The sequence below is a fragment of the Rhipicephalus microplus genome, chromosome 1 (assembly GCF_043290135.1).
Source record: "Rhipicephalus microplus isolate Deutch F79 chromosome 1, USDA_Rmic, whole genome shotgun sequence".
NCBI classification, from domain to species: Eukaryota; Metazoa; Arthropoda; class Arachnida; order Ixodida; family Ixodidae; genus Rhipicephalus; species Rhipicephalus microplus.
In genome coordinates, this window is record NC_134700.1 from 186,233,882 (window position 1) to 186,259,350 (window position 25,469).

The 25,469-nt window shown below is 46.0% G+C and overlaps 1 protein-coding gene and 1 long non-coding RNA gene across 2 annotated transcripts in view; one reads left to right on the plus strand and one right to left on the minus strand.

The window, feature by feature from the left end:
* LOC119178533 (neuroligin-4, X-linked) overlaps window positions 1-25,469 on the minus strand; it is an 82,428-nt gene that overhangs the window by 50,480 nt on the left and 6,479 nt on the right. Inside the window, 2 exon segments of the mRNA XM_075867983.1 lie at window positions 6,079-6,264; window positions 24,842-24,991. Coding sequence (XP_075724098.1) covers window positions 6,079-6,264; window positions 24,842-24,991 — 336 coding nt within the window.
* Window positions 16,338-16,852, plus strand: LOC119159880 (uncharacterized). Its single transcript, XR_012894177.1, has 3 exons — window positions 16,338-16,371; window positions 16,439-16,645; window positions 16,723-16,852. It is a non-coding gene; the product is annotated as an uncharacterized LOC119159880 (long non-coding RNA).

A 25,469-nucleotide genomic window follows, 5' to 3' on the forward strand; every position in this document is an offset into this window, starting at 1 on the left:
TCCGTTCCGAGATCACATCCCATTCTTGAGGACAGATCCCAGCTCCACTGGCTTGTCGCCACAACTTGTCGACCAGCTTCGCTCGTCTCTTCTGACAATCTTTGGTTTCAGCACTTGTCGATGGTTCTGCAACTTGCCAAGAATGGTTCGACAACAGACAACACATGACACAAGCAAGTGCCCTCGGTCACCCGACAGAACACCAGACAAAGTATTGTACAACATATGCCTAGCTACGCGTCTATCGGAATTTCGTTCCCTTTACATCAAGAGGTACATGTGGGACACAAGACTCTTAAAATGACAACTCAATTTTTTACACGTACAACAACGTAACGAATTAGAATAGAACATAAGGTTGGCTCCTTGAGCTCACTCTGGACGAGAACTCTCAGCTCAGGTTGTGATGAGGTCAAAATTTTGCCCCGAATCGCCAGCGAGAAACCGAAAAGTTGAGAAGGTACTAGCTAGAACGCACTGCTCAATGCATCTGCATTAGCGTTAGGCTTTCCCTTTTTTTTAGCGAACGTCAAAGTTGTGCAATTGGAGCATCATGCTCCACCTCAGTAACCGGCCACTTTTAGGCGACGATACCTATGCGGTACCAAGAGCGGCTCACACTTGCGATGTTGCACAGGGGAGCAACGATACGGCTTGCTACGGATTGACTCCTCACCGCTTAGCTCGATATCGTGTTCGATCACTCTCGTGTTTCCGGGGTGGTCCGAAAACACGTCTCCAAACTCGGAAACAATCCTTCTCAGGTCCTCCTTCTGGACTTCACTTAAGCTAGGCTCTAGGTTCAACTGCTTCAAGGTTACCTCCGATTCGCTTTCAATTAGCTCACTAGAACTAAAAATTTCTGCTCCCTCTTCCTCTGAAGCATTCAAAAGCATATTTACGAGCGCTTGATGTTGAATGTAGGGTTTCATCAAGTTGTAAATTTTGTTCTGCCGCCTTCCCAATTTCACTTCATAATTCGTATCGGGAAGCTTCGATATTACATTAGCAGGCCCTTCCCAATCAACCTCAAGCTTGTTCCTTTTGAACGGCCGCAGCAGCACTACACGATTTCCTACTTCAAAAGCGCGCTCCTTCGCCCATTCGTCGTAGTACTCTTTCGACAACACTTGTAAAACTTTCATGTGGCTTTCCACTTGCGCTGTAATCGAGAGGTCCGCACGCTGCTCTTGAATGAGCGTCTCCCGATCAACCCTCGATAGCTCACTCCAACTTTCCGCTACAGGCGAGAGCGTTGCAGTTCTCTCGCTCTGACTCAATGGCGCCATGTTGTCTCCCCTTTCTACGGAAACCGCGCCGGTCGCTTCGGCGACGGGCCGCTCACGTGACTGCTCACATGACTCACGCGGAAAATTTCCTCTCTGAGGTTCCGTCGACCCGCCGACAAGGTCATTTGAGAGTTCACCGCATTGAACAAGAATAAGCTCCTGTGAAAGCTTCCGCGCTTGCGATCGCGTGATGGCCATGTACGCTAAGTTGGGGAAGAACGATTTACCCTGCTCTTTGAGAAGCTGCTCTGAGTTGTTGGAGAAAAGAAAAGGAAAACGATCGGGAAGTGCGGCAGACAAAGCCGTTTTGGTGCGAAGCTTACCGAACGGGCCTTCAATGACAACCATAGCGATTGGTAAGCAAGCACTCTGCTCCTCGGCGACTTGCCTAATCCACGCGCATTCTTCTCTAAAGTCATCCGGAGACACCAATGAAGGATGGACGACGTCCATGGTTGCCGCTGAGTCTCTAAGTGCTCGGCACGTTTTCACATTCACCCTAATTTCTTGGAGATACGGCTCCAACAACCGCATGTTTTTTTCTGATTCTCGGAATGTTGCGAAAGGAAACTTTTCCTGACAGTTTATCGCGATGTGTCCTTCCTTTTTGCAGTTGTAGCAGATTAGCGGCTTCCGTTTGTTTTCTGATTCTAGGATAGTTGCAAACTTTTGCTGACAGTTTATCGCGATGTGCCCTTCCTTTTTGCAGTTGTCGCAGATTAGCGGCTTCCGTGATTCAAACGCCCGTGTGGTAGAAACCTCACTCGATCTCTCCGCTTCCGTTTGCCCTTCCCCTACAGTGTCATTCGTAAGAGACGGGTCCTTCTTGAAATTACGGTGCGGAGCGGGTTTCCGTTGAACAGGTTTCTTTGAAAAGCCCTCTTTTCTTTCATCCTTATCAACGCGCACTGCCCTGCTATGCAACTTTCGGCGAGTATAATACTCCTCAGCTAACTCTGCTGCCTTGTTTAGCTGTACTTTACTAAGTTTATCCTGCAGCCGAAGTTTGACATCCTCCTCGATGCAGCGGTAGAATTGCTTCAATGCAACGCATTCCACCACTTTATCGCGGTCGTCATAAACACCTTCGCACTTGAGCCATTCAATTAAATCGGCTTTAAGACGAAACGCGAAGTCAACGTTTGACTCATTCCCCTTTTTAGCATACCGGAACCTATGCCTGAAAGCCTCGGGCGACAACTTATAACGTCTCAAGAGCACTTCGTCAACCTCGTCATAGCTCTCAAACGCTTCCCTCGACAAGCAAGTTATCGCGTCGGACACTTCGCCGGGAAGAAGAGCTAACAGGTTCTGTGCTCAAAGAGACCGCTCCAAAGCGTTTCGCTCACAGACGTGTTCAAACTTGACGAGATACTTCGCCATGTCCTCGCCTACTACGAACAGTCGCAGTTGGTCCCGAATTCTACAACCACTGACCTGAATCGTCGGAGAAGCTACGCTAGGCACCTGCGAACACTGCAGTATTGCCAATTCTATTCTGATGACATTGCATTGCTGAGTAACTCGGGGGACGAATTGCAACTCATGATTACGGAGTTAGACAAGGAGAGCAGAAAGGTGGGTCTTAAAATTAATCTGCAGAAAATGAAAGTAATGTACAACAACCTCGGCAAGGAGCAGCGCTTCGAGATAGGTAATTGTGCACTTGAAGTTGTAAAAGACTATGTCTACTTAGGGCAGGTAATAACCGCAGAGCCGAATCACGAGATTGAAGTAACTAGAAGAATAAGAATGGGGTGGAGCACATTCGGCAAACACTCTCAAATTATGACAGGTAGATTGCCACTATCCCTCAAGAGGAAGGTATATAACAGCTGTATCTTGCCGGTACTTAGCTACGGAGCAGAAACCTGGAGACTTACAAAGAGGGTTCAGCTTAAATTGAGGACGACGCAGCGAGCAATGGAAAGAAAAATGGTAGGTGTAACCTTAAGAGACAAGAAGAGAGCAGAGTGGATTAGGGAACAAACGGGGGTTAAGGATATCATAGCTGAAATCAAGATGAAGAAATGGACATGGGCAGGGCATGTAGCGCGTAGACAGGATAACCGATGGTCATTAAGGGTAACTGACTGGATTCCCAGAGAAGGGAAGCGGGTTAGGGGGAGACAGAAGGTTAGGTGGGCAGATGAGATCAAGAAGTTTGCGGGTATAAATTGGCAGCAGCAAGCACAGGACCGGGTTAACTGGCGGAACATGGGAGAGGCCTTTGTCCTGCAGTGGACGTAGTCAGGCTGATGATGATGATGATGATGATTCGTTTCAACTCGAGGCGCTCCTGTCTCTCGGCTTCCTCGCGGCGTTCTCGCCTTTCAGCTTCTTCACGAGCTTCTCGCCTTAAAGCTTCTTCACGAGCTTCTCGCCTTAAAGCTTTTTCAAGTGCTTCTCGCCTTTCAGCTTCTTCAGGCTCGCGAGCTTCTCGCCTTTCAGCCTCCTCGCGGCATGCTTTGATATCCACCCAGGCCTCATCGACTTCCTCAGCCGACACTCCCTCATCCTTCATGATCTCAAGGATCACTTGCTTTCGTTTCGCACGGCCTAAAGTAATGCCGAGTTCCTCACAAATTTCGATGAGTTCCTTCACTTTAAGGTTCTCCATCGTTCACACTAGCCTCTTGCTGTTTGCCCCTGTTAACTATTTACTTGCCGTACCCACTATAAGTCAACTAGCAAGACGCGCAAGCAATTTTTCACACTCCCGAGTTTACCCCCTCCGCATTAACTTTGGTTTCAAAGCACTTCGACTTTGCTTGAAACGATCAAAGCTCACTTTAATGCTTCACACAGCCCTCCTCTAAACTACTACAACCTGAGCTACAGTAGTCTGGTGAACTGAAGGGAAAACATCAGGCACTCACCGCAACGATGTCGCTGACGCCGGCCGATCCCGCAGCTGCCAACCACTGTTGCGACGCGCACCTCCGACGACGTTACGAAGGGCGCTACGAATCTCACCGCTGCAACCACTGTTTCGAAAGACGGCGACGCCAACACGGTCCCGAAGGCGCCACTGCTTCGAACTCCGCCGGAAACGTCACCTGCCGTTTGGTAGCGTAGGTTTTTCAGCTCGCGACTGTTTCTGCGCAGAGCTGATAGACGAGCGGACTAAACGACGGTGAGTTAAACAAGGTTTATGTACAGCATATATACAGAGGCATTACAAATTCGGGAATGGGGCCGACAGAGACTCGAAGAGCCGAGCACTCCTCTCTAACACATAGGTCTGCTCTCAAATGGGTCCGCTGTCAAAGGGGGTCTCTCTCGACGCGCCGCAGGGCTTCTTTTATATGCCCCGGGTCCAACCCAAACGTCCAACCCGAAGCGCCGGTGGTCGCGAGGTCCGAATCCTCCAATGAGGTCGCCGCTGGGCCGCATCCTTCTTTCTCCTCAAATATGGGGAGGCTGCGCTGCAGGTGGCTGCACCCAAGGAGGAGTTACGTCGCAAGGCATTGCGTCAGACCCGCCAGACAGGAAGGCGCCAGTTGTTTACTCGACGGGCTCGCTTGCTGAGGTGACTCACTGCACGTGGGCGACAGAAAGGCGCCGCGCGTGTTTACGCTGTTGAGTTGTTCGCGTCAGGCGGGCTGGCCTTGACACAGATTGCCTTTTTCAGAGGCACGGACGTCTGCTGTGGACTCGCAGACATAACAATATTCGCGTGACGAGAACTGTGATCAGTAATGCAAATTTTTCCTCCTAGTGAGTTTTCCAGTCCACCCGCATAAAATTGCACATTACGCGTAAAATAAAGTGAGTGTGCCCTTCCTCGACCAGCGTCACGCTTGAGTGGAGAAAAACCCGCTTTTTGAGCAAATGGTGATGAAAACAATTTTTACGACGACGAGGACCACGTTTCGCGCTTGCTACGCGTGTAAACCTTTTGAGTACACCAAGCCCTGATGGGGAGCGATTTTGCCACGATGGAGTTAGAGCATCTCTAAGCAAGCGCGGAGTGCTGACCATGCTAGCTAGCGTGATGCGATCCGCCTAGGCGCAGTCACTTTCCTTTATTTGTTTTTCGCTTCCTATTACTGTACGATGGACACGTCGTTGGGAGCAGTGAAGCTCTAACCAATGCCGCCTACTGCTTCGAGTGCAATAAAACCAGCAAATAAGATTGCTACTGTTAGTGACACACAAAGGCGACGATGTCAGCGGGCTAATTGGGTGCCTTCGTGGAGCGAGACAAAGGTTATCAGGACGAGGAACGCCTTCGCACGTTCAGGCTCAAGTAATAAGTCTTTGCCTCCCGCGCTGCCGAAGAGCACTATACAGTGGTTTATGTACAAGCATGAAGTATGTTGTCCTTTCATTCTGGATCGTACAACTTGCCGTTTCAATCCTCACTTGACGACGCTTTGAAGGAGTGAGTACTGCGTAGAAATGTTCATTATGTGCTTGATTTTGTGTGTGTGTCCACGTGCGTGCGTGCGTGCTAGTGTATGTGTGTGTCTGTGTGTGTGTGTTTGTGTATGTGTGCATTTGTGTGTTTGTGTGGAACCAGGACCAGATTGTCGTTAAGCATAATAATGACGCCATATTTTGAAACATTGACATGATTTTGTGAACAAATCCATATTTCAGCTAACTACGTTTTCAGCTACAGCAACCACAAGTTGCTATGGAACATATCGTTCATCGCTAAAAAGAAATTTTGAAGGTCTGCGATTCAGGTCAGTTGCATCTAGACAGAAATGGCCCCAGCGTATTGCATAATTTCTAGTAAGCAGCCCTCTACGCTAGAGTAACAAGGCATTCGTGCTCCTACCTTTCGCCATAGGAGACATCATGAGAAAGTTGACGCATGCTGCTCCATGTCCATGTCCCAGTATGGTGACATTCTGGTGGTCTCCTCCGAATACGTCGATGTTCTCGTGGATCCAGTGTAGTGCAGCTATTTGATCGAGAAGCCCGTTGTTGGCCCGAGAGGCACCGTCCATTGCGGGCAGGAAGCCTGCATAACGATAAGGCGAGCCTTTAAAGCATCTAATCGACTTGATGATGGACCCCTTGACTGCCTGTATAATAACCCGTTTTCTATGCGCAGTGAAACCTAATGATTGAAAGCGCACGTGACCGTAAGAACTGTCCGAATTAACTAAATGTAGTATTATTGAAAATCTCAAGGTAGCAATAAATATATATGTCAAATAAAACAGCTTCCTTCATGTTCTTAAACAATATGTAAATGCAGTAATTATAAAGCTGTTCAAATGCCGTCATTTTTGTCACCCGTGACTTTGTTAACACTGTGAACGCGGCTAAAGTTATCTGCGATTCAGTCCATGACGTCCACTGAACCCATAAAGTATTAGGTACCAACAATGCAATTGCAGATAGTGAGCATGTCTTTCTGAAAGACGGCGGCCATTTCGGCTGTCCGCGAACTCTGTCTTGGTTCCTCTGATTAACACATTTGCGGCGCTTCGGGTATGAAACCAATTAACCAAGTTGCGATCACATGTGGCCGAATTTCCGAAAGTTCCATTGATTTATTTGTGGGGTTCAACGTCCACAAACCACCATATGATTATGTGAGACGCTGTAGTGGAGGGCTCCGGAAATTTTACCCACCTGGGGTTTTTTAACTTGCAACCAAATTTGAGCACACGGGACTACAGCATTTTCGCATCCGTCAAAATTGAACAAATGTTCGATGCCGTTAAAACAGGTATATGCTGGCCGGGACCAAAGAAGGTGCCTCAGTTACCCGACATTCCGAAATAACGAGTTTAGAAATAGAAAGTTCTGATATATTCAAAAGTAGGTAGCTGGGTGTGCGTTCGCGTGCAATTTTGACATGATATCGTTAAACAGCTTGTTTCACAGGAGTTCCGGCGTCAGCGTCGGCGTCAGCGTCCGAGCCATGCCGACGGGTCTGCTTGTGACTACAATGAAAAAAGCCTCCTCTGCTAGGAAATGCATTGAAAATAGCTTTCATGCTTTACAGACACACGCATCCTGTATATATGCTTCCCATTATTGCGTGGTTCAAGGGTACATTGACAGTGGGAGTCAGAACATCTGATTATCATAACGTCTTCGTGCTTTAAAGCTGGTTACACACTACAAAAGCCCCATGTGATACTGCACCTATTTTCTTAACGCTATGTGCATGCATACCAAGTTCGAAGACGTTTCATGCACTAAGCGGTTATGTACGCACTAGGAACAGGTTATCGCTATCGCGTTGAACTCCTAAAAATTAAGTTTAGGGTCAACCACTTTTGCTTGTAACTAACTATATCCCCATACACGACTTACAGTGACCCGCCCCTCGTCTAAGCACCCGACTAAGTTTATATAGCTTAGAATGTTATGCGATTGAACAATGTCACCTTCTACCACGGGCGAGGTACACAATGCTTCGCATGCGCGTATTGGTAATATTACTGATGGTAAGCTTTTCGTATACGTTAAGGCGACTTGTCCGACTCGAGTTACCGTGGTATGCTTTATTTTATTTATTGCAAGAATTTTAAAGAAGCTTTTTGTAAAACGTATCTTTTGTTTTCGGGCAGTGTTAATAAACTTTATTTCTTATAACCATCATTTTTTTCGTAATCTTTATTACACCAGCTCTATAGCTGCCACCTGGTAACATCGTTCCTCTAACTTCAATATGACTAATATCATTCGATGAAAAAATAAAAAAAAATCAAGCAAACGCACAGTATACTGTGTTGTAAAAAAGTAAAACGATATTCTGGGTGGAACTGGAGACAGTCACTTACTTCAGCACCTTCTTTTATGAAAATAAAGACAATAATGACGCAAGCAGTATATCTATTGGAAGTAGAGTATTTTCCAATCAAGCCAATATATTCATCTAATTTTTCCGAATTTGACCCTATTTATAGCGCTTTGCTAATACGTTTATGTCACAATGGTTACAAATATTGTGTTCTTGTTTTTCAAAGAGTGTTGAGCGCGGAAATAGCCCGTGTGCTCAAAATTGGGAGCAGGTTAAATGGACCCCAGGTGGTCGAAATTTCCGGAGCCCTTCATTACGGCGTCTCTCATGATCACATGGTCGGTTTGGGACGTTAAACGCCACATATCTATCAATCAAAAGTACGTGTGTAAGAATTTCAAGAGACACTACCGAATCGCCTTCCTGCCCGTGAATGTCAGTCAGTCAGTCAGTCAGTTTATTTTCCTTAAAGACCCCCAATGGGGGTATTACATAAGGGGTGGGAATAATATTTAACAAACGTAATCAATACATGGGTTTCAACTATATACATTTCTTCATATTACAAGGAAATATGCATGTACAATAAATAACACACGTAACCAACATGTAATTCAAAAAAGCACTTAAAGGTTATTTGTTAGAAGATGGTCAGTGACATGTTGTGCAAAAGAAGATGGACATATTATGTCGACAATGGAAAAAGGGAGGTCGTTCCAGTCTTTTGCTGTGCGGGAAAAAAATGACGCGAGAAATGTTGATGTTCGAGCGCGCATTAATGAAACCTGCTGCGTGTGGCTTGTCCTGGCTGATATGCGTGTTGCGGGTTTGATGTAAGATGGTTGATGCAGGATTGAACTGTGAAAAAATTTATGGTAAAGACAAAGAGAAGAAATGCGCCGACGAAGAGCGAGCGATGGAAGATTGGATAGTAATTTTAGTGATGTGACGCTGATGTCGTATGAATACGAAGAATGAATGAAGCGAGCTGCACGGTTTTGAACTGATTCTAGAGCGCAGATGAGGTATGCTTTGTGCGGGTCCCAGATGGCGGATGCGTATTCCAATTTCGGTCGCACTAGTGATGTGTAGGCAAGTAATCTTACTTGCATTGGAGCACTTTTGAGGTGACGTTTTAAAAAGCCTAAGGTTTTGTTAGACGATGAAATGATGTTTTGGACATGCGTACGCCAGATCAGATCGCTAGTCACGGTGACACCTAGGTATTTATAAGAGTTAGTCAGTTCTAGGGGTAAGCTGTTGATTGTGTACGGAAACATGAGCGGATTATTGCTACGCGTAAATGACATAGTTTTGCATTTATTTACGTTTAGTGTCATTAACCAAGTGGTACACCATTTCGAAACGTTAGTAAGATCGTTCTCTAAGGTTAACTGGTCAGAGGTGTTTAGTATTGTGCGGTAGACAACGCAGTCATCTGCGAACATACGTATATTACTGGTTACATGCAAAGGTAAGTCGTTAATATAGATTAAAAATAGTAGCGGGCCAAGGACGGAGCCTTGAGGGACACCTGATGTTACTGGGATGGCAGTAGACAGGTGGTTATTTACAGCGACGCGTTGTGATCGATTAGTAAGGAACTCTATTATCCATTTTATGACGGTGGGATGTAAATTTAGTTGGGAAAGTTTAGCGAACAATCGTTGATGAGGCACCTTATCGAATGCTTTAGCATAATCAAGAAAAACGGCATCAGTTTGCACGTTAACGTCGAGGTTAGTATGAATGTCATGCAAGAAGGCTGCCAGCTGTGTTTCACACGACAACCCCTTGCGGAAGCCGTGTTGTGAAAGGTGAAAAAAATTATTGCTGTCGAGAAAATTCATTATGTGGGAGTAGATGACATGCTCCATGATCTTGCAGGGGACGCTTGTTAGGGAGATGGGGCGATAGTTAAGTGGAGAGTTTCTATCGCCTGATTTGAAGACCGGAACGACCTTCCCTATCTTCCAGTCACATGGGATGATTCCTGAGGAAAGGGACTGGGAAAATATTAGAGCAAGAAAAAGCGAAGCACTCTCTTTAACATTTTTTAGAATTTTGGAATTGATACCATCCATGCCCGCAGAGGATGACAATTTCATTTTTTCTATTATAGACAATATTCCATTTGCGCAGAAATTGATTGCTGGCATGTCATGATTACAATTAAAGCCAAGTGAAGGTATGCGGGAGTGTATGCTTGGTTCATCAGTAAAAACTGTAGCAAAAGAAGCGTTGAATAGATTCGCACATTCCCCGTCAGTAATAGCTTCACCAGATTCAAGGGTTAGTACAGTGTCACGCGGTTTGTCAGCCTTAAGTGTTTTCCAGAACTGTCTGGGATTAGTCTGCAGTAGCTTGGGTAGGTCTGTGTTATAGAAGAAGTTTTTTGCTTTGCGCAGGGCTAAAAGATAATTGCGGTCAGCCTCATAGTACCTATCCCATACACTCGGTTGACCTGCACGTTTGGCAGATCGGAATAAACGTTTCTTTTTATTTTCAAGGCATTTTAGATTTTTAGTAAACCAGGGTTTGTTGCAGGTGCTTGTGAAGCTGACTTTAGGTATGAATTTATCGGTTAGCTCCGTCAGTTTACCGATAAAGCGGGTCCAATTCGTATCTACTGTGTGTTGATGTAAAGTTGCTTGGAAAGTGTGGAAGAATGCGCTAAGAGCTTCGTTTATTGTTTCGTAATCCCCTCTGTCATATAGATGGATCGTTTTTTTGTAGGTTTCTCGTTTAAGCGGTTGAAAAGAAAAAGTGGCGTGAATTGTCTTATGGTCACTGATTTCGGGTAGATAGTGAATGCGTGACAGGCTTTCAGGATTGTTGGTTAGTATCAGATCCAGGACACTGGCTGTATCTTGCGATACACGTGTTGGCTCTGTGACTAGTTGGGTCATGTTGAAGTTTAGGCAAATATCAAGAAACGCATTAGCTTCACCTACACCCGTAGATGAATGCACATTGCTGGTGCTCCATTCTATTTGTGGGAAGTTAAAATCACCGAATAAAAGTACGTGCGCGTTTGGATGAGCAGACGTGAGCTGGCACATGGCCTGATTAAGTTGGTTGCTAAAATTGGAACTAGCACGGGGTGGTCGGTAGCAAACGCCCAGTACAACGGACTGAGGATGTGCCTTAATAAGTACCCAGAGCATTTCTAGCTCTGTTTTAATATGTACGACTGAGCAAGATAATTGCTCGTGAACAGCAATGAGTACACCGCCACCACGAGTAGATGCGCGGTTATTCCTGTACAACTGGAAGTTTGGTAATTCTGACAGAACTTCGTCATCACGGATGTCATCAGTTAACCACGTTTCGGTAAGTAATAGCACATTGCTTTCAGAGGATGATACAGTGCTAGATATAAGTTCCCGTTTGGGTAGGAAACTGCGAATGTTAGTGTAAATAACAGAAAGAATGGTAAGGAACACTGACCAGCCAAAGACTTCATCAATTTTAACCCATTAAACTCACATTCATTCACGGAACTAGCATGCTGATGGGAACCACATTCGTCCCCATCATAAAATTGCTCGAATCAGGCGTACTTCAAATTCGGCTCTTGCTTCTAAGCATACAAGAGAAAACACTATCTTTCGTTGGTTTTGGCTCTTTCCAAGTATGTGATAGCAGCGCAAAGCGCAGTAAAGAACTACCAGTTTATTTAGTCACTTCAAGATCCCTTCAATTGCCCCTAAAATTAAGCACATGGTCGCTATCAAAGCAGTCAGTTTAAAAGTGCCGGCACGTTTGAGCTTCCAGTCATTAAAGCGACGAAGGTGCTGCGGACGTTTCTAAGGTCAACCAGTCTCGCAAAACAATTATAACATTCCCGAGCATGAGTGTGTACGCGTATAATTCTTTCTTTATTATTATCTGTTTAAGCATTTTTCTTTTCTTTCTTCTTTCTTATCTTACCATTCTATCCCTTTCCCAGCTGCCGTGTATCAATCCGTAAATTTTTTTAGGGTTACCCTCTCTGCATTTAACTTAACCTTTTCCATCACTCTCTTTCTCTTCATACAAGGGTGCTTTTGCATTTATCTCACATCTAAATGTTACCAGGAACAAAGTCCATGACCTCTTCCTTACCGACGCAGCGCTCTGTAGCTCGAAAGCAACCATGCTGGATGACGAAATAGACTCTCTGTGTTAGTTGATATAATTTTGTGGACATCAAGTATCACATTCGTGGGTTCCGTGAAGCTCTAACAGTAGTCGTGATGCTGCAATAGAGCATTTATTTCTCTTTGGGCGCCTCCTGCCGGTCAACATACTCTGGCTTCTGTGGCTACTGTGACACTTAAGCAGCCGATATATAGCTGTGAGCCAGCGTGTCTTTCTTCTATTGAGTCCCGAGAGTAAAGGGGACTTTTTTTAAGCTTGAGAGTTTTGCAAACAACGTTTGTTTTTATTGCGCCACCTGAACAAGCCTTATGTACGTCAGGCGCAACCTTTAAGACGGCAGCGAAACAGAAAAAAGAACGAGAAAAGACACATATCACCAAATCATGTTGTTAGGACATGACTCAGCAACCAACTAGACTTCCAGTAAACAGCTCCTATGAGTAAACTGTATCGGGACATTAGCCGTTTGTTCTTTTCAGTACTCTCTTCCAATAAATGTTGCTTATAAAGACGCCATGAGTAACTTTCAGTCAAGCTTGCTGAAGACAAGTCATTTCATTTAATTTCATTTATTTTATCCTTCATAGCACTAACTATTACAGAGAGGGCTGGGGTAAAATTAACCATAAAAGCGAACAAGATAACATCAAATAATAAGATGACTTTACATGTGAAGACGTAAGGTTCAGATATTACGCCTGGTTGCAAATGTCGATATGCTAATAAGTATAAAACAAACAAAGTAGAAGAAAAGAAGTAACAATAATGGTTGTATATGTAACTTGAATCAGCTGTTAGAGTATGCAGTACAGTTTGGGGGCGTGCAGCAAAACAAAAGTTACCCTTTGCAGTGAAGCCAAACGCAAATACAATAGCACAATATATTGGTTGTCTGTAGAGGCACGTTACTGCACTATCCACTGTCTTGGGACGGTGAAACAAAATTAACAGAGCGAAATAAATAGATATGAATAATTGGTGTTCAGAGCACGGCGTTTCTTCTAGGGACAACCTAGCAACTGGATGAAGTCGATCGAAGAAAAACGCAAATAAAATGGCGAGAGCTAGAAAAGAGCGGGTGACGTCGCATAAGTAGTAATTCTACCGCAGAGTTCAGCAGCCAAGTTGCCGCCGCACAGAGAAGTTCAGTGACCTAGCTAGGAAAGGAGACTAAGGGAAGCGGCTCCATCGCTTATCTGAAACTTCACTACTTTCCAGCAGAGTACTTCAAAGAAGGACGCAGTAGTATGTTTCTTAAAGGAAGAGTACGTAACGGAACGCAAAGAAAATATAGGCAGGGTAGCACATAACCAAAGAACCTCGGCAAACGTCAGGACCTTGATATATATAGCGCATACCTCCCTCGCCATGTCCGAGTCCCGATGAAGGAACCGGAGTAATGACCTTGGCTTCTGTCGCTTTTACTCCTTAGTAAAGGCAGAGTCCTTCAATACTTTTCTGGTCACGAAACTTCTCCGTAACGCTATGGGAGAGCTTCATATGAGGATCAAAGCTCCCGCGCGGTGGCACTACGAGTCTGGTGAAGGCGGCTTGGACGGCGGCGGCCGCATTTGCAGCGTTTGCAGTGCGTTGGAGCGCGAGCTTACTGGTTTGTTTGTTGTGGGGTATAGCTGTCTACACTCATCACGGACGGCAAACTATGTGAACTACCATGCCTCTGACGTGCTGCGTCCCTGGTTGCCGCTCTGGCTATCGGAGTTGTACAGAAAAAGCTTCGCTGTTCTGCCTCCCAAGCGACCGCGAACAACGCGACAGGTGGAAGCGAGCCATTCCACGACAGAAGACGGGCGCTTTCAACTTCGAGTTGAAGGCCGTTCGTGTGTGCGAGAAACATTTCGACACCACGGACATTATTCGAGCCGATGAGTTCAGAATAAGTGGACAATCTGTGCTTCTGCAGCGCGAGAAGCCTAAGCTCCGCGTCGGTGCCATACCCCGGATATTTGAAAACCTGCCGGCGTATCTTACGAAGCCCAAGCCACGGTCGCGCTCACAGCGAGAAAATCCGCCTGCAAAACGTCGTCGCGTTTCGTCGCCGAACAACGATGGCACTGCAGCTTCTGTGAGCTCCATCACAGAGCCCTGCGATCCTGAAGCAGCCGGAGATGATGGTAAGCCTCCATTCGCGTTGCCTTGTTTTCTTGTTTCACTATGTTGAGAGCCTGTATTGCCTGTGTGCTGCGTGATGTCGCATTATATTGATCCATATTTCTTCGTTTGACAGGTGGAGTGATAAGCACTGGAAGCTGCACAGAGATGGCATGCCAGACAGAGGGAAATGTCTGCTCCATCTCAGAGCTCCACGCAGTTAAAGACCAGCTTCGAAGCACTAAGCAGCAACTTCGTTTGCGCCAAGTGAAGATTGCGAAATTGACAGTGCAAGCGAATAGGAGCAGAAGATCGCACCAAGACGTTCAGAAGCTTTCGGCTCGCGGGAAGCTCATTTTTGACCACTGGCTCAAGAAAGCCAACGCGAAGTCTGCAACAGCTGCGCGGTAAGTTCCAAATACCCCATCACACACGTAACATTGCTGTTGGATTGCCCCTTTTGCGTTTGAAAATGTTATCTCAAGGTGTAGCCTTCATTTATTCATCATGTATTTGTATCTGTTGTACCGCAAAACAATATGCTATTGAGGCAGACGTTGGTTTGGCCGTTTTGTGTAGTGTTATTTCTAATTTCGGGAAAAATTGCAGGTTTGTTTGGGCAAATATACTTTCTTCAGTTTTTATAACACCATTCTCATTATTTTTTTGCTTTGCATGAATAGTTTCCAACACGCTCATTGTGGAAAACAAATTTGCAATTCATTTTCTCCAAGTACAAAAAAGAGTGGATTTATGACTGCTTGCTGCTAAAGATAAAGTCCACAGCAGTCTACACTTTTCTTCATGAAAATGAATTTTTGCCCCTTCCAAATCCCCGCACCCTCTATGGCTACCTCAGAAATCTGAAAGCTGATTTTGGCTTCGACAGCACTTTGTTCACGGTTCTGTGTGAAAAGCTAGAAGCAGTTCCAGAAAGAGAGCGTCGAGGTAAGAAGCAGTACTCATTTTTATAATTGTATTATATTCAGCAGCGCAATTGAGACAAGATGTTAACCTACCCAAAACTTTCCAGGAGTGCTCATGTTCGATGAAATGAGCGTCAGAAAAAGCGTCCACATTCGCGAGTCGGACGTGGCACTGCTGGGCAAGGTGGATTTCGCCGAACACACACGACCAGGTGACCATGGCAAAGACGGCGACCACGTGCTGGTCTTTCTGTTTTGGCCTTTTCTGGGAGGGTGGTCACAAACTGTGGGCACATTTTGTGCTTCTGGTGCTGCCCCAGGATCAATCGTGGCGAAGCTCCTTTTGCAGTGCATTGTTCACCTTACAAACGCTGGTGTTGTTGTTGACGCAGTGACCTGCGACAAGTCCACATCAAACCAATCAGCCTTGAGATCTCTGGGTACGTCTTTTCAAATTTTATTTAGCTGTGGTTAGTGATGTAGTAGAAAAACAAGTGTACTATTAAACTGTTTTTCTCTCAAGGTGTCAACGGGGACATGCACAAGCTTCAAACGTGTTTTGAACACCCGTGTGAGCCCTCAAAGCAAGTCCACGTTGTAATTGATCCACCGCACATATTTAAGTGCATCAGAAACAACTTGCTCAAAGTGGGCAAGTTTTTGGTAAGTAAAAAAAGTTGCATGTGAATGCCTTGACCTGTGCATATACTATTCAGTTAAAAAAAAAATTGTCACTTGTCCTTATGTTGCAGCTACCTCAAGGACAGGAGGTGTTCCACTGTCACAACAAGGACTTACTGGACTATGAAGAAGAACAGGCTGGACTCCGGGCTGTACCGAAGTTAACGAAAGCCCATATTTTCCCCAATGCGTTCCAAAAGATGAGCGTGAAGTTGGCTGTCCAGGCAAGTCATGCACGCAGCTATGTTCAGTGCAAAGTGTATTTCAAAAACATCTGCTCACACCTTTTGGGAAGTAAACTTAAAATCCTTTTTTTCCACACATTTTACAGCTGTTCAGTGAGAGTACTGCTTCGGCCATGGAGTTTTATAGCGAGCAGGAAGACTGCAAGAAGCTCCATGGCTCGGCTGCAACATCGCAATTCCGAAGAACATTGAACAAGCTGTTCGACTGCCTGAACTCTCGGAGGCCAGGCCATGTTCGATTCAACGAAGCACAACACATTGCTGTGAGATTATTAGATGTGTTATGAAGTGTTTTTCGTGTACTATAGATGAAGCATAATTTTATTCCAGGTGTTGAAGGACAGCATTGCATGGCTGGACAACTGGGAGAAATACATCAAGACATTACCGACCCAGAGGCAAGTCTGCTTTCTGAGTAAGCAGACATGTGGAGCCCTCAGACTGACACTGCATAGCTCAGTTGCACTCATCGAGAGCTTGCTGTTGTCTGGGTTTCGTTACGTTCTCGTTGGGAACTTCGGACAAGATCCTCTAGAGGTAAACATGATCACTTTTATGTGTATAAATGTGCTATGAATTTCTCATTGTTGCGATAAATTGATTTTTTTTTCTAGAGGTTTTTCGGCATCGTCAGGCATGTTGCTGGTGACGGAGGGCAGCCGACTGTGCAACATTTTTTGTTCATCTATCGGATGCTCTCTGTAAACAACCTAGTTCGGCCGCCAAAACGGGCCTCGGTCAAGGGAGATGGACCCCAGCTGTTGCTCAAGCTCCAGGGCCTCTTTGACAAGGGAAAACCTGCCTCCAGTCAGGTAACGTGCCCCTTGCTTTTATTTATTAGCTCTAGTTTCTTTTTTTCAGGAGCAGTTTCACTACACAAATGACCAAATAACCAAATGAAACATAATGTGTTTTTGCATTTACGAATCTCAACTTATACATTGAAAGATTTGAAACTTGGAATGTATTTTGCAGATTGACCTGTCGGCGGTCCTCTTTGATGACGTTCTTGAGGAGCCGGGAGAGGCAGTGAACAATGCATCCGTGCCTGACGTTACGCTCTCCACCAAAGAGTGCATTCTTGATTATCTTGCCGGTTACGTGGTAAAGAAGTTTTCAACGATAAGCTGCACTGACTGCGTGGGAACACTCAAGAGCCAGACACGAGAGCCAACTGACCTAATCCAGAAGAAGTCAAGAGGATTCCTGCAAGTGCCCTCATCCCAGCTTCTCAGCCTGTTGCGCATTGTGGAAGGACATGTTGAAGAACTGACTGTGGACACAGTTGCATGTGCCGATGTGTATGCGAACATTGTTGACCAAGTTTTGCTCGACAGCCGCATTGCTTCTGCTGGTGTGGGCTGTAGGTTGCACTATGTGGGTACCACAGCAGAGGTTGTTCATTTTTTCTTGAGGTGCCGCCTGCACTTTTACACCAGGGAAAAAAACAAGCTGACACGAGCGACGCGGCGAGCAAACTGCCCAGCAAATGGTGGCCACAAGCCCCATGGGTAGCAGATGTTCTGTTTGTCATGCTATGTAAAGCCCAACTGTTGTGTTTTGTGTTTGCTAGTGACAAAAAACACTCGCACATTTGTGTTCCTAGTTGCTTGTGTGACGTTGTTTATTTCCTTTATCCGCCATGCTATTGCCGTAAACTTGTATGAATAAACACTTGCACCACAGCCGCGGCGCGTTTTCTAGTCATTTGCATGCGCTTGGCAGCTGCCTGCGACGATCAGCAAGTGGCCAGTCAGGTTACTGTCATCTGTGTGGCGGAACCAAAATCCACGGCGGCGACATTTTGATTATCCAATCAGGTATTTTGAATTTGCAAAGCGGAGCATGGCTAGCTTTGCCTGTATTTCTTTTTTTAATTTTTTTAGTGTCCCCGCCGCGGTGGCTCAGGGGCTAGGGCGCTGTGCTGATGATGATGAGCCCAAGGACGCGGGTTCCCATTCGCTTTTCTGATGGAGGCGAAAAGAGAAAATGCCTGTGTTTTAGAGATTCCCGCGCATGTTAAAGATACCTGGGTGGTTAAAATTATTCCGGAGAGCTACACTACGGCGCGCGCCCAATTGCCTGCATAGCGGCAGCGCGTTAAACCTCATAACCAAGTAATCAATTAACTTGTCGTTTTGGTGGGACTAGTGTGTCAGACACTGACCATACGAGTTTTTCTGTTGACACCCTATACCTATGTTGACAGCCGGGAAAGTCGGTCAAGTGTGTAGCATTTACTCCTACGCGCGCTCATTATGCGGCTTCCATTTCGTGAGCGTTTTTCTTCATCATGTTGATGCTCACTTTCCAAACCTAGGTAATTTTTGTACATTATTAGCGCGCTATAAAATCGCGCAGACACAGCGCTAACCCAACGTGCTGTATGTTTGCACACCTATTTGCTAAGCGCAGCATGTCGCCCAGGGCTGTATATACCGATTTAAATCTGGTGCTAGTTAACTCAAATGCAGGAAACTGAAAAGACTACTCAAAAATCGAAAACGCCAGATGTCCTCTTTCTCAAAGCGAGAACGTAGCGGCCGTGACTACCGCAACGAACGAACGCTGCAACATATACGACTCAGTAACACGCGTGGCCTTGCCTCTATTTCACAGCTAAGCTAAGCGTCAACTGAATCAAAAACACGCACACTTCGCTCGCGTCGCTCGCGTTTTTACAGGTCGCGTTTTTACAGGTGGAAATGAAGAGCAGATGAAATTAGGCGCATTGCCGACGGAGAAACAGCCGGCCCGCAAGCGTCGCCGGCCGCCGGCGAAGCCTTCACGCTAACAGGGGCGATCCTAGCGGCAGCTTTTGTCCCTGAATGAAACTTCGGCCGGAGTTTCGTGACCAGAAAAGCATTGAAGGACTCTGGTAAAGGTCAGTGGTAACTGGGGAAAGTACAACAGCCAAGAAGAAGCACCGCGAAAACAGGACTGGCTAGAACGGAGCTCAGCGAAAGGGAGGCGCAAGGAAATGTGGGTGTGCCACAAGTCTTTATGACTGCCCTTCCACGGTAAATCAAAGCAAGGAGCTCCTTTCTCTGCCTTCCACGAAGTGAACGGCTTTGCTTCAGAGCTGACGAATCGGGGGGCGTTGCCGCTGGTGCCTTTAACCTAAGCACAGCATCTGGCGCTGCTACGACGTGGTGGGCCAACAGTATGTTGCACCGGCTTCTCGCTGCTACGTCTCCTTGTTTTGCCGCTCATTCTTATCCGCAGTTGCTCCTAAGCAGTCGCACGCGGGCGCGCAAAAGAGAAATCGCAGGGATTCTCAGAGCGACCTTTGATGAAACGACAACTCCATCCTGCAGCGAAAGCTCAAGGAGCCGGAAGCCTGCAGACATTACATGTTAATGAATTATTTCACCTCTACTGTGTCGCAGCTGTCACCGCCACACAGTCTTGCCGCAATCGTCGGGCCGTACTTATATACTTTTGCGTTTTTGTGCATTCGTTCTTCTACTGGGCTGGCTGTTGTAAGCACTCCTTTTCACTGAGTACCTATACTAGTTAGGGTATCCTCATATTTTTTTTTCGAATTGCTCTCTTTCTTAACTGCAGGGATTCCTCGCCACGACTTTCTTTCATTATGGCTATTATGGCTTGCTTCATGGCTTCGCTGCGTGCTCGACATAAAACGAATCATCGAGCATCTTGTGAGGTTGAGTCGGGAGCTAGGTGACTGGCCTCGGCCACTCAGTTAAAACTGGCACAAAGAAAATAAAACGTGGATGATCCCTCTTTTTAGGAATCGGTATAACACGAAAGTGAAACGCGTCTTCACAGAGGCAAATGAGCGTTTCTTGTGTACTGTTCCAGCATAAGGGCGTAGAAACGAATGCTACAGCAACAAATTGCGATGTCCGGCAAATAACGGCAAGCAGCTCAAAACATGCCACATGCATTTCAATTAGAAAGGACGCACTGAATAAGCACACACAGGACGGGCGCGGACAATAACTGCACTAGCTCCACACTTAAAGCACGCTGCTCAAACAGAAATAAAGACGCAGGAAACGAATGCACATGCATACCTAAGACATGCGCGAACTGTGACAATTTTACTTCTTCATGTGTGAGCAGCCTGCTCTTTTCATAAACGCGGCTATAACAGTGGGTGGAGTAGTGACCTTCGTGCTTTCTTCAGCCACTGTAACTTCGAAGCAACATGGCTGTGAAAGGACAACAGTACAAAGCACCTGAATAACGAGATAATCGCGCTTGCGCTAGTGAGCGACCAGTTTGAGCGACCAGCATCTATACGCACTATGACTACGCCATGTGGAGGTGCGCGCGCATAGCGAGGCGTTAAGTCAGTTCAGCAACGCGAGGGGGACGACCATTTGAGCGAGTGCTCAAAATGTGCGCTTCTCGCGCCATCTCGCTACTAATGACGAAAACACGCTGAAGCTGCTCAGCCCTGACGACCACCAACGGCAGACGGTGTATATAAAGGATTTGCCGTCACCATCTTAGACAACGTGTGCTGCGTGGCCTATAGTGGTTACCACCGCATTGTGCGCAGTGAAAGGCCGCTGGTTTGAGTCCCTGTAACAGTGTTTTCTTTGTCTTTTCTTTTTTTTTTCTCAGGAGCTTGAACGCCAAGGTTCTAAAGGTCGCGCCTTGTCCAGCGGCGGCGGCGGCAATCTCCGGCAGCCGGCGTGAACACCAGTGTTCCCAGAGCATACTTCTCCCAATTCCAACACCCAGGGCGTTAGAAAGTCTTCATGCGCGCGCCAGAAGAGGTGACTCAGCGCACAAATGAAGGCTTCCTAGAAGGCGAAGATTTTCCGTAGCCCACGCGCTCAACTCCTCGCGATTTCCTCCACTTCGTTCTCCTCACTTCGTAGTCAGGGCGGTACACGACAAGCTCCTACAGTAAGTGTTACGCACGGGTGCCGATATCTCCTCAAGCCCCCTCCCCTGCCTGCTCTCAACCCCGTTGAAGAACGCCTCATAGCTTCGCGTCTGCCATTTCTGAGCGTTAGGCATTTGACTGATAGCAGCGGCTAGTATGGAATAAATGGTCAGGTGGTTATCATGCTGATCATGGCTAGCACTGTGCAGTTCCGACCGCAGAACGTGCTTGACAACGCTTCTTCAACGTACTGTATACATCATTTACTGGCTCGGTAACAAACCCGCCAACAGAAATGGTATCGCTAAGAAACACCTGGTGCACCTCCAAGCAAGCCCCTCTAACATCATTGACTTAATGGATATGGTGGTGATTTCTTACATTGCAATATATTAGAATTTGTTTTCACATCAGCAATAGAATTACGTCAGCGGAACCTTGCTGGACCCTGGCATAAAACACTTTCGTGTTAATAAGCACAAACAAGACAGACAACAATACCACCAATTTAAAATGCGCCATCTCCCGCCAAAGCGAACCATGTGTCGATGTGAAGCAGCGGGGAGATGGTTCGCTTGAGCGAGCCGGGGTACAACAGCCAAAATAAATTTCGGAGTAATTGTTTGAGCAGCAAAGTGTTGCTATTGGAGCACTAGAATCTAAACTAGGCGCAATATAAAAAAGAAGGCTTTCATTTAGAAAAACATATAGATATATAAAAAAGTGTTGAACCCACCTAAATTGGGCAGAGTCAACATGAGCGCTCCTATTCCAATTAAAGTAGTATTTTTAATTAGCCCACTGAGCAGACAATAAAGTCTACATTAGCCTTTGCCATGCCTGTCAAACTCTTCGACACACTCTTTGAAATGAAATGTTAATCTGCCAAGTTTGCGACATCCAAATCGAGGAGATTCGTGAACTCGAGCAAGAGGGGTGGCGAAAAAAAAAACAACTAAAAGGTGACGCTCAAGTGTTTATTTTTTATGGCAGCAGAAATGTCATTTGGTGCTACAGATGATTGCCAGTAACTTTTTTTAGACGTCAGCGGTCATACTAGTACTCACAATGATGCGGCGCATACATGCATGGCTAATTGAACAAAATGTGCTGTGTCCCGTGACTAACGCTAACAGCCCCTTCGAAATTATAATACACTTTTTTGCGGGACACCATTGTACTGCGCCGAGGGTGGTTTAAGCAGCGTTCTGAGTGGGTTAGAACAAGGCCAGGATGATTTCGAACCACTGCACCCATCACCCAACCCCCACTCTATTTTTTTTCGTTTTTTCTTTCTCAATGGGGCTAGGTTTAGGGCGCAAATTCTGGACTCGCTTGCAAGGAGCGTTCAACCATATAAAGTAACAACAGCGCGCATCTAGTGGCGTGGCGGCGGCGCTGAATATCTGCCGTCGCGATGACGCAACCTAAACCCAGAAAAATGTTTTCTGAGCTGTTGCTATGGTAACCGACGGGGTGCCTGGAAACAACGGAGTTCGTAGCACTTCAGCTTTATTCGCACGTGGAAAACGCGGCACACGTTCCCAACATTCCGTAACCGTGTTTGCTGACATTTCCTAGTTAGCAAACGGGTCTACGTGCTTGGTTTGAATGATGAAGCAAAGTGCAGGTGGCCAATGTGGCACCCATTTATTGCTGGAATTAGCATACCTGAGATAATTTCCAGGCTGGTCGGGTATTTTGGCGCAGCGTGACGAAATTGAAGCATGTTTCATGGTCTTGGCGCAGTTCGGCGCAACAATAGGGAATTGTATCAAATTGGCGTAAGTGGCGCAGGTGTTGCACCCCTGAGCAGTGAGAGACTGTGTACTTTATCGAGGGCTTGTTCTAGCGCTAACGCTGACACTGGCGGGGTCGTGGATGCCGGTGGTCATCTCGGCGTTGCACAGGAGAGAATGGATTCCTGACCACATGCACTTCTTGCAGCGCGTGAGTGAGCGGCTTTCTCGAAGCGGCGCGGCAGCCTCTCCATATATGGAGAAAGAAGGCGCGAAGCATCTGGCAGCCAGGCGCCCTCTCTGTTCATAGGCACAGGACAGGGCACCGCGACAAAAAGCCGTGCAATGACGAGCTTCAACGGGTGCGTGGGATCAGGCCTTGAGGCACACGCGCTCCGTCATTTTATACTGCGGAAATACCTTGGCACCCCCAGCAGAGTATGCAGCTGTCGCACCACCTGTCATTAGCACCACTCCATGGAACAGATGATTCCTAGAGGAAGTAGGAGGAGGGTGGGCATAGGAGAAGAAATAGAAAAAGGGAGGGAATGCACAGTGAAGATAAGGAGGTGTGGACGCCGTGGGAAGGACTAGGGGGTAAGAGACAAAGCCCCCGCCGTAAGCTGCTTCGCATCAAAAGCCAAGTTAAATTGAACCACCGGCTGTTGCTATGATTTTGGGCGGCGTATATTCTTTCGTGTCAACTCTGGGTAGTAGCCGTAAAGAAAAAAAGAAACGTTTCGGCTGACATGCTATGCCAGCGTATATTGTCCCAGTCAATCTTGTTAGCAGAGAAAGAGAGAAAGAGAAGAGGAAGGCGGGGAGGTTAACCATATATTGGCATTCGGTTCGCTACCCAGCAGTGTTGGTGGGGCAATATGCACGAGAGTGTGTAGAAAGAGAGGAAACAAAAAACGCACACAGGAAGGGCGTGCTAGCTTCAACCGTTCAGAAAGGCCGGTCGATTGCAAAAAGTGCAGTAGCGCTTGCAGGGCTTTCATTTGTGACATTTCATCCTGGCGATATTGTAAAAGTTTTGCTTGGACAAACTTGTTAGCAGTTTTCCGTTTATACCGACCACCTAAAGAGCGCTGCATTCCGTCAAAATTTTCACTGTGGTTCCTTATCATTGACTCTGTTTTCTTTCTTCAGCCCATTATCAAATCGCGGAACAACTTGTGTCGAAACGGTGGTGATTTCATTGTGATAGAATTACTTCAAATAAAATAACAACTCCGTTTTTTCAGCATTTTATCCATTCACAAGCTACAGTCAAACTAATGTGTCTAAAATTTCATGGTGCAGTTGTTTTACACATAAAGTTTTTTTTTTTAATTAGCTAGAGGGAAAACTGTCACTGCAATCGTTCAGCCACCAAGTAGTACACACATTTGCCTAGTCTTCGTACTTGCGGGTGGCAAATCGTACTTGCGGCTTCATTTATTGCTGTGTTTGGGTTTCGTTTTGAAAGAAAGATTCACCCCTTTTGAACTTCGTGACCGGATTTGGAAAGGTAAGTCTAAAAGAATAAGGTGGTGAAGCGCAACCACTGAACATTTGCCGATTTTTATTTCGTGATAAAACATCTCCAATCCACACGAACACACACGGAGTGAAAAGCAGGCCAGAAGTATGAAGATTAGACAAATGTGCTTACTACCTATCGTTCCCAGGCTCGATGAAGTGCCGTGCGTTGCAGCTCTCATAGACACTTGCGCCAGAGTTCCCTCGAATAGGAAACTCTATGGTTTTATAGTTGTGTGATTTTGAATGATTGTGGGCTCAATAAGAAGTTTCTGACTTGACAGGAACAGTGCAATACCACGTGGTGTCATTGATTATTGCTCTATTATCTTATTCCTGGCAAATTCATAAACACAGTGTATGTGGTAATGCTGTCTCATATAAGACTCCTTTCAAGGACACCAAGTGAGTACACTTATGGATGGCTCACTCGAAGAGCTAATTTTTCGAGGCGTACGATGTAACGCTAATTACTGCCTCCTTTATATTCAAAAACAACAAGACTGTGACAGGCACAAGTGACAATCACAAAATTCCACACACGTATCTCGTATCTGAACTGCCTTCAGATACGTGATTAGCTCAAGATGTCTATGCAGGGCATACCTAGAATTCCGAGCCTGTAGTTGATGGTGACAACGACCACATTTCCGTTGCTGGCAAGTACGGAGCCATCGTAAGCATTCCCAGAGTTCCGTTCATATGGCTCGCCGTGGATGAACATGATGACCGGAAGTTTCGTAGGATCCCGCGCCACTGCACAAATAAAAAACGAAATGCGAAAGGTTACTCCAATGTTATTATTTCGTTAGTATACATAGAAAACACGAAGTCACAGAGAAAACAGGGAGAGAACAGGCTGACAACTGCCACCTATAGGGGCACAACTCCTGCCTGAAGGGGAGACAAAGAGGAAAGGGATGCAGGAGGGCAGACAAAAAGGAAAGAAAGGGGAAAGTAAAAGAAAAAAAGAAAATAACACGTAAGCTTAAATAAATAGACACATGAAGAATGTCTGTAAACACGAGGCCAAATCTGTATAATAAGAAAGCCATAGATGCCGTGGAAGGGAACTTTAGAGCTCCAATAAAGGCAAATATTAGGTCGACGTTGATTGTTGACATAGTGGTCCACAAAAATCATAGTGTTGCTTTTGCGCCAAGGAAGTGCTTATTTTGAAATAAAATTGGTTTTATTAGTCCACATCGGGTTAGCGCAATTCAGAATATCAGCC